At 42.5% G+C, this 13,734-nt stretch overlaps 1 protein-coding gene across 2 annotated transcripts in view; it reads right to left on the reverse strand.

Moving 5' to 3' along the window:
* Positions 1–13,734, reverse strand: part of BRINP2 (BMP/retinoic acid inducible neural specific 2) — a 110,191-nt gene that overhangs the window by 12,958 nt on the left and 83,499 nt on the right. For both annotated transcript variants that reach the window (XM_054693449.1, XM_037506420.2), the window contains exons 3-4: positions 10,170–10,360; positions 8,865–9,073 (exon numbers count right to left, since the gene is read on the reverse strand). In XM_054693449.1, the coding sequence (XP_054549424.1) occupies positions 8,865–9,073; positions 10,170–10,360 (400 nt within the window). The remainder of the gene's footprint in view (positions 1–8,864; positions 9,074–10,169; positions 10,361–13,734) is intronic.

Below are 13,734 nucleotides of genomic sequence, written 5' to 3' on the forward strand. Positions count from 1 at the left end.
GGATGGGAAGGTGGGTATAGTATTTGGGAGGACTGGACATAGTGCATAAGTCCCTGAGTTCTCACAGGCTTTTTCATCCACTCACCTTTGAGTTGGTCACTCACAAGCATTTCACTAATGGCAGGGAGGGAGCTATAAACCTTCAGTCAGGGTAGAATTTCTCCCAAGGAGGAGGGCATGTCAGAGAAAGCCTACTTCTCTCCGTTGTCCTACCGCTTTCTTTATCTACCCAATACCAATCTATCTGCTTCCTACCACCATCACCATCTTGATCAGCATCCTGGGGTGGACTCCTTGCTATTTTCTGACCTTCACTTTGCTCTTTTCAAAGGTCAGTTCCACAATAGGACAGTCAGGTAGGTGAAAGGGTGTGAATAGCTTCACTTTGTTAACTGCACTGCGAGGATGGAAATTAGCAAGACACAAACACCACACTCTCCAAGCCCACTTCCTGTTGGAGCCCGATCTCTGAGCGTGAGGAAGTATGCTCTGGGACCACTAGATTCCAAAGTCACTGCTCTTTCCAAGGCAATTCAGACTGAGCCCCCTGTGTCCTCCTCAGAGAAGCAAGGGGCTGGGAAGTTCCCCTTAAAGGCATTGCCTGAGCATTGGCTTGACAAGCAGGAGGGTCTGAATTCCCTCCCCGCAGTAAGGAAAGTTCCTAGTCTTCAAGAGGATTGGTCCAGAGAACACTGTGACTTTTTCTTTCAGCAGATGATAAAGAAGGCCCAGAGAGGTAACAGAAAGTGCAGTTCACTCAGGCGCACATGTTCAAAGAACCTCTCAGATAAGCTTTCAGAAAGGGAAAATAATTGTGTGCTAATTGGTCTGTTGACAGAGACTGGCCTGCCTTCAGAAAGCCCTGATGGTCTGAGGTTCATTAGCACATCCAATTTTCCATAAATACCAGTTTGAACAAACCTCATTCCAGAGAGCCTGCTCTCCTCCCGCTGCCCTTCACTTCCCCTGCTGCTCTTGTCCTACCTAGGGGGACACCTGCGAAGCTAAGAGCGAGTAAAATGGGCTTCTAATTGAGAGTGATCGGGCTGCCCGAGAGAGCACAGCTGACAGTGTGTGTGTGTGTGGAAATGAGCTGCAAATGGAATCCCAGGCTGCTGCGATGAGGAGTTCGGAGAAATCATTTTACGGATACTTTGTTGAGAACCATTCCCCGTTGCCATCCAGAGGCCCATCTGAACTTTTGTGTGGGTTCTTTTCCGTCAATTCACGAGCATCTCAAACCTTCTCCACCATATCCTTCCTCAGCCTGTGATTAAATGGAGGGTGAACTACAACTATGATGCAGGTCCCCTCCCCCGGTACAGCCCTGGTCCCTACTAGGGAATTATAGACAGGATGTGGGCGTATTCGGCCTCTACAGTTTACAGTGTTTCCATGAGAACTCTGTCATTTGGTGTCACCCCAACCCTGTGATAGAGTGAAGGGTGATTTTCACAGTATTTGTCTCTCAGTGGGTAGGAAAGGTGTGCACTGACTAATCAGGAGAGATGCCAGTCATAGTGCCAAGTTGGGGTTCTGGGTGTCTCCCTGGGTGCATGAGTCTTTGGTTACTCTGAAGGGGTGATCTGGGGGCTCCAGGGATAAAGATGACTGGGGTGGCACATAGTTGGGGTGATGAGTGTGTACCAAATGGCATGGAAGTGTTTTAATGTTTTAATAACTGGTGTAGCCAGATAGCATTATGTAGAACTTAGGTGCAAGTGAGTTGTCTGGTTGGTGACTTCATGTCAGGGAGTTCAACGATTTCTCAAGGTCATAGAAATAATAAGCATCGATCCAAGTCTTCTCACTTGAGTAAGTATCTTTCCTCTCAACCATATTGTCGGCCTTCACCTACCAGATATTTTATGGAGTGTCTCACCCTATGCATACACTGTGAAGAGCCCTGGATCTCATCCTGAGGGTCCCTGCTGCCCTACGACTCCTGTCTTGGTGGGCATAGCAGGGAGAACGCTCATGTGAACTGCTGCAATTTAATGTGACAAGTCCTTTAATGTGATAATCCTTTAATACAGGTTCGTGCTGATCAAAGTGAACACTGCCACAAAGGGGGGTGTTCAGTGGCATCACAGAGAAATGTGTCAGATAAACGAAAGGGGGAGAGCACTTCATTCTCCATGATAGTGAAAAGGAATTGCTAAGAAAGGGCAAAAAGTAAGAATCTGCTCGCTTGAGAATAAGAAACAGCAGACATGCTTGAGATTTTTCACTCACCAGGGCTGAGCAGGTGAGCAGAGTGCCTCACCCTCAGTCAGCTGCATCCAGAGGAGTAACAGTGCTCGAAGCCAGCACAACCACAACTGAGGCATGTTTGGTCCAGGGAAGGATGAGGCAGGTGCTGGAGCAGCAGCATGAGAGAGCTGGTTGGCCAGGACATGATGCAGGGTGCCTGGTGCCTATCAGCCCCCGCTGTAAGTGTGCTAAAACAGGGAGATGGTCTCTGATGACAGAGACAGATTGGGCGGGTCCACCCCATGAAATAATCAGCCCTATGATATGGGATGCTGATACCTGCCTTTGCTCCTTAGTCTAGCACTGTGTCCTTGGGCAGGTCACAATGTATTCCTCACTTAGTTATGTGGAAATGAGGATTTGGAAGGTTGGAGGGTGGGGGAACATTAGATGAGCTTTTTTCTGATGGATCTCTGAATTCTATCCCATGGTAAGAACCCACTTACTCCTCAACAGAGAAAACTCCAGGTCAGTCCAATGAAGCTGAAGAATCCTCTCACATTGCATAAGTGGCTGGGAGACAAAGAGTATGGTCTCCTTTTGAGGAAAGCGCAATCCCTCTATTTCTGGAAAGTGCATCCATTGGCAATATAATGGATGTGGTTTGGGGTGTCTTCCCACCTCTCACTCCATCACCCGTAGACTTTGCTAAATAGGTGGATCCAGTAAGCCGGGGCAGACCCATGCAACCCTCACTCTGTATTGGAATAAGGTGGCCACTGAATCAGGTTCTTTCTCCAGGGAGTTTAAAAGAAAATAATGCTGAGGGACTCCCTGGTGGCACAAGGGGTTAAGACGCAAACTATGAGGCAATCCACAGCCACTGCAGCATGATTTCGATTCCCGGCCGGCCAGGGAGAAACCCACATGGTGGGACAGACCTCTCCTGTCTCGCCCGCTGCGCCCCTCAGCAGTGTACTTTGGTCAGTCTGCCTGTTCTGTTCCCTGCTCTGTCTCTGGTGAATCCTCTCACCATTCACATCTCTGGTCTGTACCCCTTTTCTTGTATAAAAATAAATAAATCTTTAAACAAAAAAAAATGATGCTGAGATAAAAAATTAAAGGATGATTATAGACACAAATTTCAATGTACCTAGTTATCAAGTACCTCTCCTGTGTGCCAGAAACTGAGGATGCTACAATGAACAAGAGAGCTGTCCCTGACCTGATGCCATTGACCAAGAGCTAAAAGGGAAAGATAAAGTTCAGTCAGGGCCAGAGTCAGCTCCAGAGCAGGGCAGAGCTATACTGCTGAGGTCACGCTGAGGTCACAGGTGTAGTCACTGGTATACAGAAAAGTCTGGAGCAAACAGAGGAAAGAACTTGAACAAGAGAAGCAGGAAGATGAAGTGGGAAAAGATGGGGAAAGTAGAGACATGTGCTCCAAGATGAAACAGTGTGACCCGAGTGTGTTACTGTCCTTTTCTGGGTCCTATGTGTCCAGACTGGATTTAGTGTCTTGTCTTTGGAGAGCTATGAGGTTCTTCACTAGTCTTCTTAATAAGCCATTTTATACTCAAGCTACCTCGAGTAGATTTCTGATTTCTTCTAAATGTGCTTATATGCACTTGCATACACACTGAGAAGAGTCTAGCCCATGTGTAAAATTTCATATCAGTGATTCATTCATTCATTCAACAAACCTTTATTCATTACCCATAATGTCGCGAGCTCTATAACCTTACCAAGAATCAAAGATGAACAAGACCTAGTTTCTTCCACAAGGACCCCATCATCTCAGAGATTTTCTTATTAGCAAGCAAGTATTGTTCAAGTAAGTCTTGTGAAAGAGGCATGTATTTGAAACACTGAAGAAGGACACTGAACTGACTTGGGAGTGAGGAATGGTTTCAGATAGCTACCTTTTGAAGCTGAGCAAAGAAGGGTAAGGAAGAGCCATTTAGGTGAAGAGGCAAGCATGTCAAGAGGAAGGTACATGTGAATAGAGGCTAGTGGTTACACATGACTGGGTTACACAGTATAAGTGTAAGTGAAGGCTGAGGGAGGGTGGGAAAAGGTTGGAGAAGATTGTAAAAGGACTGTTTGGAGATGAAACTAAAAAAGACAGCAGGGCTAGATCTTCAAAGGTCTTAACAGTTTTGTTAAGAAGAAGAGGAATGATTCCCTTTCAAGCTCCAATTGTGCTATTATTCACACGCTATACATTTTCTTATTTGATCCTCACAGAAATCCTTCTAACTAGAAATGATTCTAATCGTTCAACAATTTTTAGTATGCAAAAACCAAGGTTCAGAGACAGTAACTTATTCAAAGCCCTGCCGTGAACCAGGCGGCTCTCAGATGCTTGGGCTGAAGCCTGTGTTCCCCACTTTGTGTTCCCCGCCACCCTGGCTAGGGCACAGTAATCTGGGCTCTGTCCCAGGGACAATCAGGAGCACTGAAGCAGGCAGATGATGCAATGATGATTATCACTAATATGAGAAGCATACAGTGTGACCCTGGGAGAAGAGCTGAGAATGGAGACTGGAACACTAGTTAAAAGGATAATGCCAGGAAATCAGCTGAGAGCTGATCTGGTCCTGAATAAAGGAAATGGTTATGGGCGTGAAGAGGAGGCAAAGGGCAAGTTGAAGGTATTTGCAAGGGAGTGGCGATAATAATGGACTGAGGGATCTGAGTGCAGCAAAGCAGGAAATGAGGCTGTGAAGAGGTGATAGAAAGTGAAAAGTTGGTCAAGTCGAAGGGTAAGAAGGAACACTGATGGGAATTTTGAGTCGCTGATCCAGGCCTACCTTTAATTTCCCAGCTAAGGCAAATTCTTCCCCAATTTTGACACAGACCACCATAACCCTGAAGGGGTGGGGCTTCCACAGAGTTCTATCTTCTTGATAAATCCTACTCCATGCTACTAATGGTTCCTCATTCATCATTTTGAGCTGCCTCAGATACTAGCCTCCCCACTGTGCCCTAAATCCCCCCATTAACTTCAGACTCTTACTCCAGATACTGTATACCCCCTTTCCACCAGTTAAGTTCTATCATGTTCTGTGGATCTCATGACCAACCCTCAGCAAAATCCTCTATATTCCTATAGCCTCAGACTCTCCTCAAGTCTCTGCTTCACCACCTTGCTCTAATCGCATTAGTGGATCCTGAGGACATGGATTTGCTGTAAGTCTTCTCTCAGAGCAGCTGCCTGCTTTCCCCCACCTCACACTCCTGGCCTGGAAGTGAGGTGGGTTTGCCATTATGATTCCCTGAATACTGTTCCTCCTTCCTCAGTAAACATCTCTGGTTCTTTGAAGTCGGTACCACCAGGACTCTGTCGCCACTACCCTTTCTTGTTGTTTATTTTTCTTATTAACTCCTTTCACTCATGAGGATTTTCAATATTTAGCTTGCTTACCACCATCTTTCTTATCACCAATAAGTCTGTGTCATTCCTGTTGACTTCAACATCGTGTAAATGATCCCTTAATACTTACTTCATCCAATCAGTTTCCTGGTCTCCTCACCTTCCCTCAATGTCCTATCCTCCAAAACCATTTTTGCCATGCTCTGGAACCTGATATTATCATTATTATTTTCTGGTACCAGCCCTCTACAATCTCAATATTAATTATCACATACATGTACCTCCTTTAGCTTCTTTCCTTGAACAAGTTAAAATAACTACTTAGACTTCTAGTCACTTCCTGTCATCCCATAATGGTCTCAAATCCCTTGGTCCAATCACTGTTATCACTTATTCTATAGCCTCTCAACTCCTTTGACTCCTTTTTCTTTCATTGTCTACAAACATCTATCCAGTTAAATCCCTCTCTCCATCTATCCTATGTCTCCCTCAACATAAAGTGCTGAATGTAACTGATAAAACTCACAGCTGATTGGTCTCAAGTTATAAAAAATAACCATGAGTCTCAAATGGGCTCTCAATGCTACCCAAGAAGCCACAACATTTACCCTGTCAGTCTACATACTTAACTCCTACCTGCTGAGCCCATTGCATACATTCTTTTCATTCTTTCTTCATTTAACCAAGGATTTGTCTCTTGTATGATTGAGGAAATGGAATCAATCAGAAGAGAACATCTACATCCTCCCACCAGCACATCTACCACCCTATTGCATTTGTCCTTGTGTTCTCTGGATTGCCTCCTGTTATAAAGGATGGCATGTTTATGCTCTGATATAAGACCTACCCCTCCACTCATGCATGAGATATCAACCTCTCTCACCTACTCAATTGCTCCTGCAATTATCTCCTGTCTCTCATTTCTCATTTTACTGAATAATTTCAGTCAACACACCAATATTCTGGAACATCTCCCATTTTAAACACAAAAACACAGCCTCCTTTGACCCTACATCACTCTTTCACTGTCATCACTTATCTATTTGCCTTTACAACAAAATGCTTAAAACATTGTCTCTACAATCTCTGATTCCTCACTTTGCTTCCTCCCTTGGGCCTTCTCCCCTCGGCGTTTTGGACCCATCATGCCACTGAAACCACTCCTGTCTGGGTTACTAGTTACCCTCATGTTGCCAAATGAATGGTCAGTCCTCAATGTAACTGCTCAGCAGCACTAAATACACTTGGTTCCTTTTGGGAAGAACTTTCTTCATCAGTGTTGTGATCTGACTTCGGTTCTCTTCATACGCCTGTGCCCTGTCTCAGCCTCCCTTGTTGGCTCTTCCCCCTCTTCCCCATTTCTGAGTACTTAGGGTGCGTCACAACCAGCCTGCTTTGCTAAGTACATTCACTCCTGGGGTGACCTCATTTCTTCCCTCCTCGTAGTTTTAAATACCAGCTACACATGTGTGTATATTTTTATGCCAATTTTTTATCTCCATTCATGATCTTTCTCATTAAATCCTGTTTATATCTGACTGCCAGTTAGATATCTCTCCTTGGATGTCTAATAAGAAAGTCAAATTCAATATGCCTAAGACCAAATTCTTAATTTATTTCTTTCAGGTCTGCAGTTAATTCAATCCCTGTTCATCTGGTTTCTCCGGCCAAAAATATTGCAGCTAATCTTGACATCTTTTTCCAATTCATTAGCTAATCCTATAGGCTCTGCCATCAACATATATTCTGAAGCTTTCAATTTATTATCTCTACATTGCCAGCTTTGTCAAGCCAACATTACTGGCCTTGACCACTCACTTTGACCATTGCAGTGGCTACAGCATTGAGCTCCAGGAATATTCTTCCTCCTCTCTCCTCTAATCAGTAATGTCCTCAGGATCTGGTCCCCCAAACTCTGAAGCCTTATCTCCCTTCTTTGATTCAAGTTCGACTATACTGCATAAAGTCCCTGGATCACACCAAACACTCTCCTACTTTAGGGCAATTGCACTAGCTCTTTCCTCTGTCTAGAAGGTTCTCACTCAAGACATTCATATGGTTCATTCTTTCCCTTCATTCAGATCTCTACTTAAATGACTTTCCTTGAGGCAGGTCTTCCTGAAAGGTCTATGTCACCATTACTCTCTATCCTGTTATCTGATTTCATAAATTCATACCATTAATCCTGCCTGATGTTATATATTTATTTAATAACCTCTCCACACTACAACTTAAACTTCTAGAAGAAGGGGTCTTTAGATGTTTTTGCACCCTTGGATTCTCCATATCCAGAACACATGTGTCTGAAACGTAATAGCTGAAGGAATAAGTAAATGAACAGGACTTTCATGTGAATTCTGGATGGCATAAAAACAGGCTATGAGATTGACCTCATCCTAACTTCATATTTAGAATTGAAAATTTTGGCATTCTCACATATTTTCACTTGTCTTCTCTTCCCTAGAACAAAACATACCTGCTTAGAAATCTACATGTAAGTAGAGAAGATGGGATGGAGGTTTTGTTATTAAAGTACAGTAACTATTGACCTTTACCAAATCTACGTGAGGTCTTGTCATTCCTTTGCTTAAAACTGATTATTTCCCATTGTTCTTTGACTTACATTAAAATTTCTTATAACAGCCATGTAATCTGACCCCTGCCTAATTCTGGCCTCATCTCGTACCAGTATCTTTCTTGTTCACCTCACTAATGTCACAGCAGCTTTCTCTGTATTTGACCTGGGTCCCAACCTCATTCCTGCCTCAGGGACTTAGAACTTACTCCTCCCTCCGCCTGAACACTCTTCCCTCAGACCTATACACAGCTGGCTTCTTATCTTTCATGCCTCAGCCTCTAAGTATAAACCCAAAGTGGCCTTACTCACCACTCTGGTTAACATTAGCTCTCCTTTCTTTACCTCAGAAATCCTTACCTTTACCTGACAACTCTATTATTTTTATATCATTATTGAAATTACTTTGCTGATGCTTACTTGTTTGTTATCATCTTCCCTTTGTAGAATATAACCTTTGGAGAGTAGGGGACCTTGTATACCTTTTATATTAGTCACGTGGCAAGGGCCTGCCTCAGAGTAGATGCCACATGACTATTTGCTGTGGAATGAAGGCCCAGGAGATACGTTTTAGAGCTGGTTGGTGCCTCTATCACAAAGTTCCTTTCCAGCTTCATTATCCAGGCCCAGGTGACCAGTAGCTGATTAAGGCTATGGTATCCCCCTTGCGCTCTCTCTGTGTGTCCATCCTCCCTCTCCTAGGAACTCCAGGGCCGTTACCTTGATGGCGCCCGTGGCTATCTGGATATGGTGCAGCCGCCGCAGTGTGCTCTCTCTGTCAATGAAGTAGGAGGCTGCCAGTTGATGTAGGGTCTCTAGGGACACAGCAGAGCTGTTCCCACTGCCCCCGACTATAGGTCCACTTCCTGCTGTCTCTGTCTTTCGACTCAGTTTCCGCTTGTCCACAAAAATGGTCAGGGACTCTTCTCCTACAGCAAACAACATGGGTTCATTGGTGAGGCCTTCTGCTCCCTAATCCCTTACCAATAAGAACATGAAATCATTGGCCAGGATAGACGGAGCTAAGAGACAGCCTGTTGCCCCTGCTGATAACCTCTCCCCCATCCCTTATCATCTTTAGAATGATCTAATCAGGCTGTGGCACAGGACAAGGCCTCACTGACTGAGAGGCCTGCCTTCCCCTCAGTTCTTTAGGTCTCCTGAAGCTCATCCCTTGCCCCTCCAGCTTATCCATTTAACATTCACTATTGATCTCTATCTCAGGCTATCTACCTCCATGGGGGAGGTAGAATTCTCTCTGTCAAGTTGTTTATGAGAAGCCACCATGGATATTTCTGCTCCTGCAGGAAAGGCAAAAGCCTTGAAGCTTTACCTCGCTCCTCCCCATCAAACACTCAACAGCTACCTCATGCCAGCAGCTGGCCTTAACCTTTGGAGACTGCCTTTTTGTCCATCAGACAGTGAACTAAATGTTATAATAAATCCTTCTTTCTTCTTCCCAGGGCAGAGGGAACTCTGCTTCTTTGGCGCTTTTGATTCTGCCCTGGGTGCTAGCCATAGGCTATGCCACCCCCACTCCCACCTCATCCCCATTCAGCCCAGAATCACTGGAATTGGTTTGGCTGGTTAACAATATTTATAAAGAAGAAGAAGGGCTCAGGGGCTTAAAGGACATTTTCTTCTTTGCATATAGGTCTGACAATTAGAGCCACACCCAGTATAGGGATGTAGAGATGCCTGGGGTTAGATGGCATGGTCAAAAGAAAACTGGGGGCGCCCCCTGCTGGCAAGTACTTAGCAGGAGCCTGTCTGTTCTCCAACCTCCTTACCCCACACCCCCTTTCAGGAGGATGCTTATAAACAAACAGCAATGTTATGAGTGAATGTGGATGTCAAGAGACTGAACTGTTCACAAAGGCACCAGAAAGAAAACATTTCTCAGATAATAATCAGCTAGGATGAACAAGAGACCCAGGAAGAGTACTGCAGCTACACTCAACGGGTCTTCAAGCGCTCCTAAATGATCTGGGCAACCAATTAATACAGGATCCCAATGTCGCTTACCTCCAAGGGTGGCAGAAAGCAAGAAATGAGTGCCGTACTTCTTGATCAGGTTTTCTGTAACCTGTTGCAGGTTGGGTCTCCTTCCAAGGAGGCGGATGTTCCGGATGAACTCTGGGGCAAGAGGCAGTGGCAAACTGAAGAAATCCTTTCTTTCCAGAGCTAAATTGTTCACTTTCCAACGGGCAAACTCCCTGAAGGAAAAGTCAGGAGATAAGGAAAAGCTCATTATTTCAGAACAAGAAGCATAACTTTGGAAGTAAGTAATATTCTTACTCCACTTACATCCCCCAACTCCCATCTTTCTAGATGGAGGCACCCAGTATTCAAAAGAAACCCTTTGATCTCTCGTTCTCAGGACTTGAGAAAGTTATTGCTCATCTCCATCAGAACCTACTCTTTCAGCTTTTTCACTAGAGAGTAGCTGATCCGCTTGTTCATAGGAAGGGAATCATGTTAGTGGTGTAGTAGTAAAAACAAATAAACAATGAAAACAAGGGAACAGTGACTGCAGTGATTGCAGTCACAACTGCCACTCAGCTGATAAGTCACATCACACATCACAGCCTCAGTTGCTCATTTGTTAAGTCAAGGGTTTGTTCTAGAACAATGTATTGATCTCAGGATTCTGTCACTCTCAAAAATGATTGAGCCCCCTGTATTTGCTAATTACCTTTTTATAAACAAAAACACATAATAAAATCTAATTAATTATTTCATTTAAAGATAACAGCAATAAATTCACTATATGTAAGTAACATGACAATAACTACATGTTCTGAAATAAAATATGCAAGAATGTGGCATCTCTGTATTTTTGCAAATCTCTAATAGCTTTTAGCTCTATTTGTTTCGGCATTCAAATATATTATGATAATTGTGGATATTCTTCTTTGGCACCACATTAAACATAACAAATATGGTTTCTTCCTAGGTAGTTACTGTGTGGAATCTGAAACCATGCCAATGAAGTTGTCATAGTGTGACATTAAAATGCAGTGTTCTCTATTATACCATGAGTGGATCTTTTTACCCTTCATGATTTTTTTTTAAATATTTATTTATTTATGCAAGCACTGGGTACAATCAGAAGCGCGGGAGGGTGAGAGAATTCACTGGAGCCAGAGCAGGGAGCAGAACAGGCAGACTGACAAAATACACTGTTGAGGGGAGCAGCAGGCATGGCAGGAGAGGTCTGCGTGCCATGTGGGACCCTCGCCAGTGGCCAGGGATGGAACCGGCAATGCAGAGGCTGTGGGCAGCTTTGCAGCCCAGTGCTCAACAACTGCGCCACCAGGGGAGGCCCTACCCTTCATGATTTTATATCATGCATTGGTCACTGGTAAACAAGGGATTACTTGTTTACCAAGATCATCTACATTTTGACATTCTTCACTATATAATATCAAAATACCATATTCATTAATATCACCATATCACCACTGATCTCATCAGAAAAGTCTTTAAATGTTAGAAAGCTTTGACAAATCCTGATGACAAATATGGGTTTTCCAAAATTCCAATTTTCTTTTGAAAGCTTCAATTTTATCATAGATAACAAATACTGTCAGATATTTTCCTTGAAGAGCCAGGCTTATTTCATTCTTTCTGTTTTTTGAGTAAACGTCTGCCCTAAAGTCTAAATAATCCTTTTGTTTCTTAGTTGTTGTTTCAAGAAAAATTCAATTCTACAAAAAAAAAAAAAAAGTGGCTGGTTCAGATCACAACTAATTCAAAAAATTATTTTTCCTGGAAACAGACATCTTTCTTTGTTAGCCTCAGATGTGCTCTAGGTACACTTCCCACTTCATCATACAGAATAGTAAACAAATGTACTAAGGGTAAAGATTCAAAAAAGTGAATAAATGTATATTGCTTCTATGACATTTTTAGGTGAAGTTAGCATCCATGCATGCATATGTGTTTAGACAGGAGTATATAGGTGATGAAAAATGCATGTCTACTAGTGTCATTTGTGGAGACTATCTTTATTGAGATTAAATTCCCAGCAGTTTTATTCACCATTGCTATTGCACCTTCAGTGCAAATTGTCAAAAAGGACCCTCTGAAAGGACTCACATTTTGAATCCTTATTTTTAGAAGATGGGAAAGAAAGTTCCTTTCCAGTACTATCTAGAATTTTATTCATTATGCTTTGTTCTTCAATGAAATGTTTGTATTTTAAAGGGGGTAGATTTTCAAAAGGCATTTGTCTTGGGGTGAGATTTAAAGCTCCATTTCTATTAGTAAGAAAGCTGTTTGCTCCTGTCCCCCAAATTACACTAGTAAGGACCAGTTCCATTGCCTTAGGAAACAACAGAATATAAAGTCTTCTCAGCTTTCTCATCCATCCCAACTGTTCTCTACATTAACATGCTAAATCTTGATCTAACCTTCCCCCTTCCCAAATCCATAGAGTACAAATGATAGGTTTGCAGAGAAGTAATTCAAAATAAATTAATAAAAATTCATGCCTAATCCCCCATGTAACTCTAAAGACTGTACAGAGAGGGCATGTGCCAAATATCACTAGGGAAATACAGGAAAATGATGACTTACAAATATTCATGGTTCCAACAAAGTATTTTAAATTCCCACTGTGTGGTTTTATTTATCTAAGCAGGGAAGTTCATAATAATGCATTATCATTTGTTTCCTTTGTACAGGAAATGCTAAATAATAACAAGGATATTTGTCAAAAGTACTTTTTTATCTCACATTCCCTTGCAGCATAAAGAAAAGTTTCATCATCTCATTTCTAATTGGCTGGGTGGCCATTCAGAAGAGACAAAAAGACACAAAAGAATAAACAAACAAAAAAGACCTAACTATATACTAATTACAAGAGACTCACTTCAGTTTTAAGGGCACATATGCTGAAGGTGAAGGCATGGAAAGTAATATCACATGTAAATGAAAATCAGAGCAAAGCTTGTATAGATTTTAAGGCAAAGGAAGTAACAAGAGACAAAGAAGTTTATTATAGAATGATGAAGGGATCAATTCATCAAGAGGATATAACATTTGTAAGTAATTATACACCCATTATAGGAATATCTCAAAATGTAAAGCAAATATTAACATATTTGAAGAGAGTAATAAACAATAATACAATCACAGGAAGGACTTTAACACCTCAATTTCAACAATGGATAGACCATCCAGACAGAAAATCAACAAGGAAGCACTGGACCTAAACTATTTATTAAACCAAATGTCCTTAAAGATATTTACAAAACATCCCATCAGCAGCAGAAAACACATTCTTCTCAAGTTCACACAGAATGTGTTCCAGAACACATCACATGTTAGACCACAAACAAGTCCTGTAAATTTAAGAAGATAGCAAGGCTCTTTTCTACCACAATGGTAGAAAGTAATTATAAGAATAAAACTGAAAAATTCACAAATGGGCGGGGAGGGGGTTGGGAATCAACATGCTCCTAAATAACCAATAAACCAAATCTCTTTTGATGGAAAACAAAGGAGAAATCAAAAAAAAAATCCTGAGATAGATGAAAATGGAAACATGACAGATCAAAACTTACTGAATGCAGCAGCTCTTCCC

This window comes from Talpa occidentalis, unplaced genomic scaffold (genome assembly GCF_014898055.3).
Source record: "Talpa occidentalis isolate TD23 unplaced genomic scaffold, MPIMG_talOcc4v2.1 talOcc4.12, whole genome shotgun sequence".
NCBI lineage: Eukaryota > Metazoa > Chordata > Mammalia > Eulipotyphla > Talpidae > Talpa > Talpa occidentalis.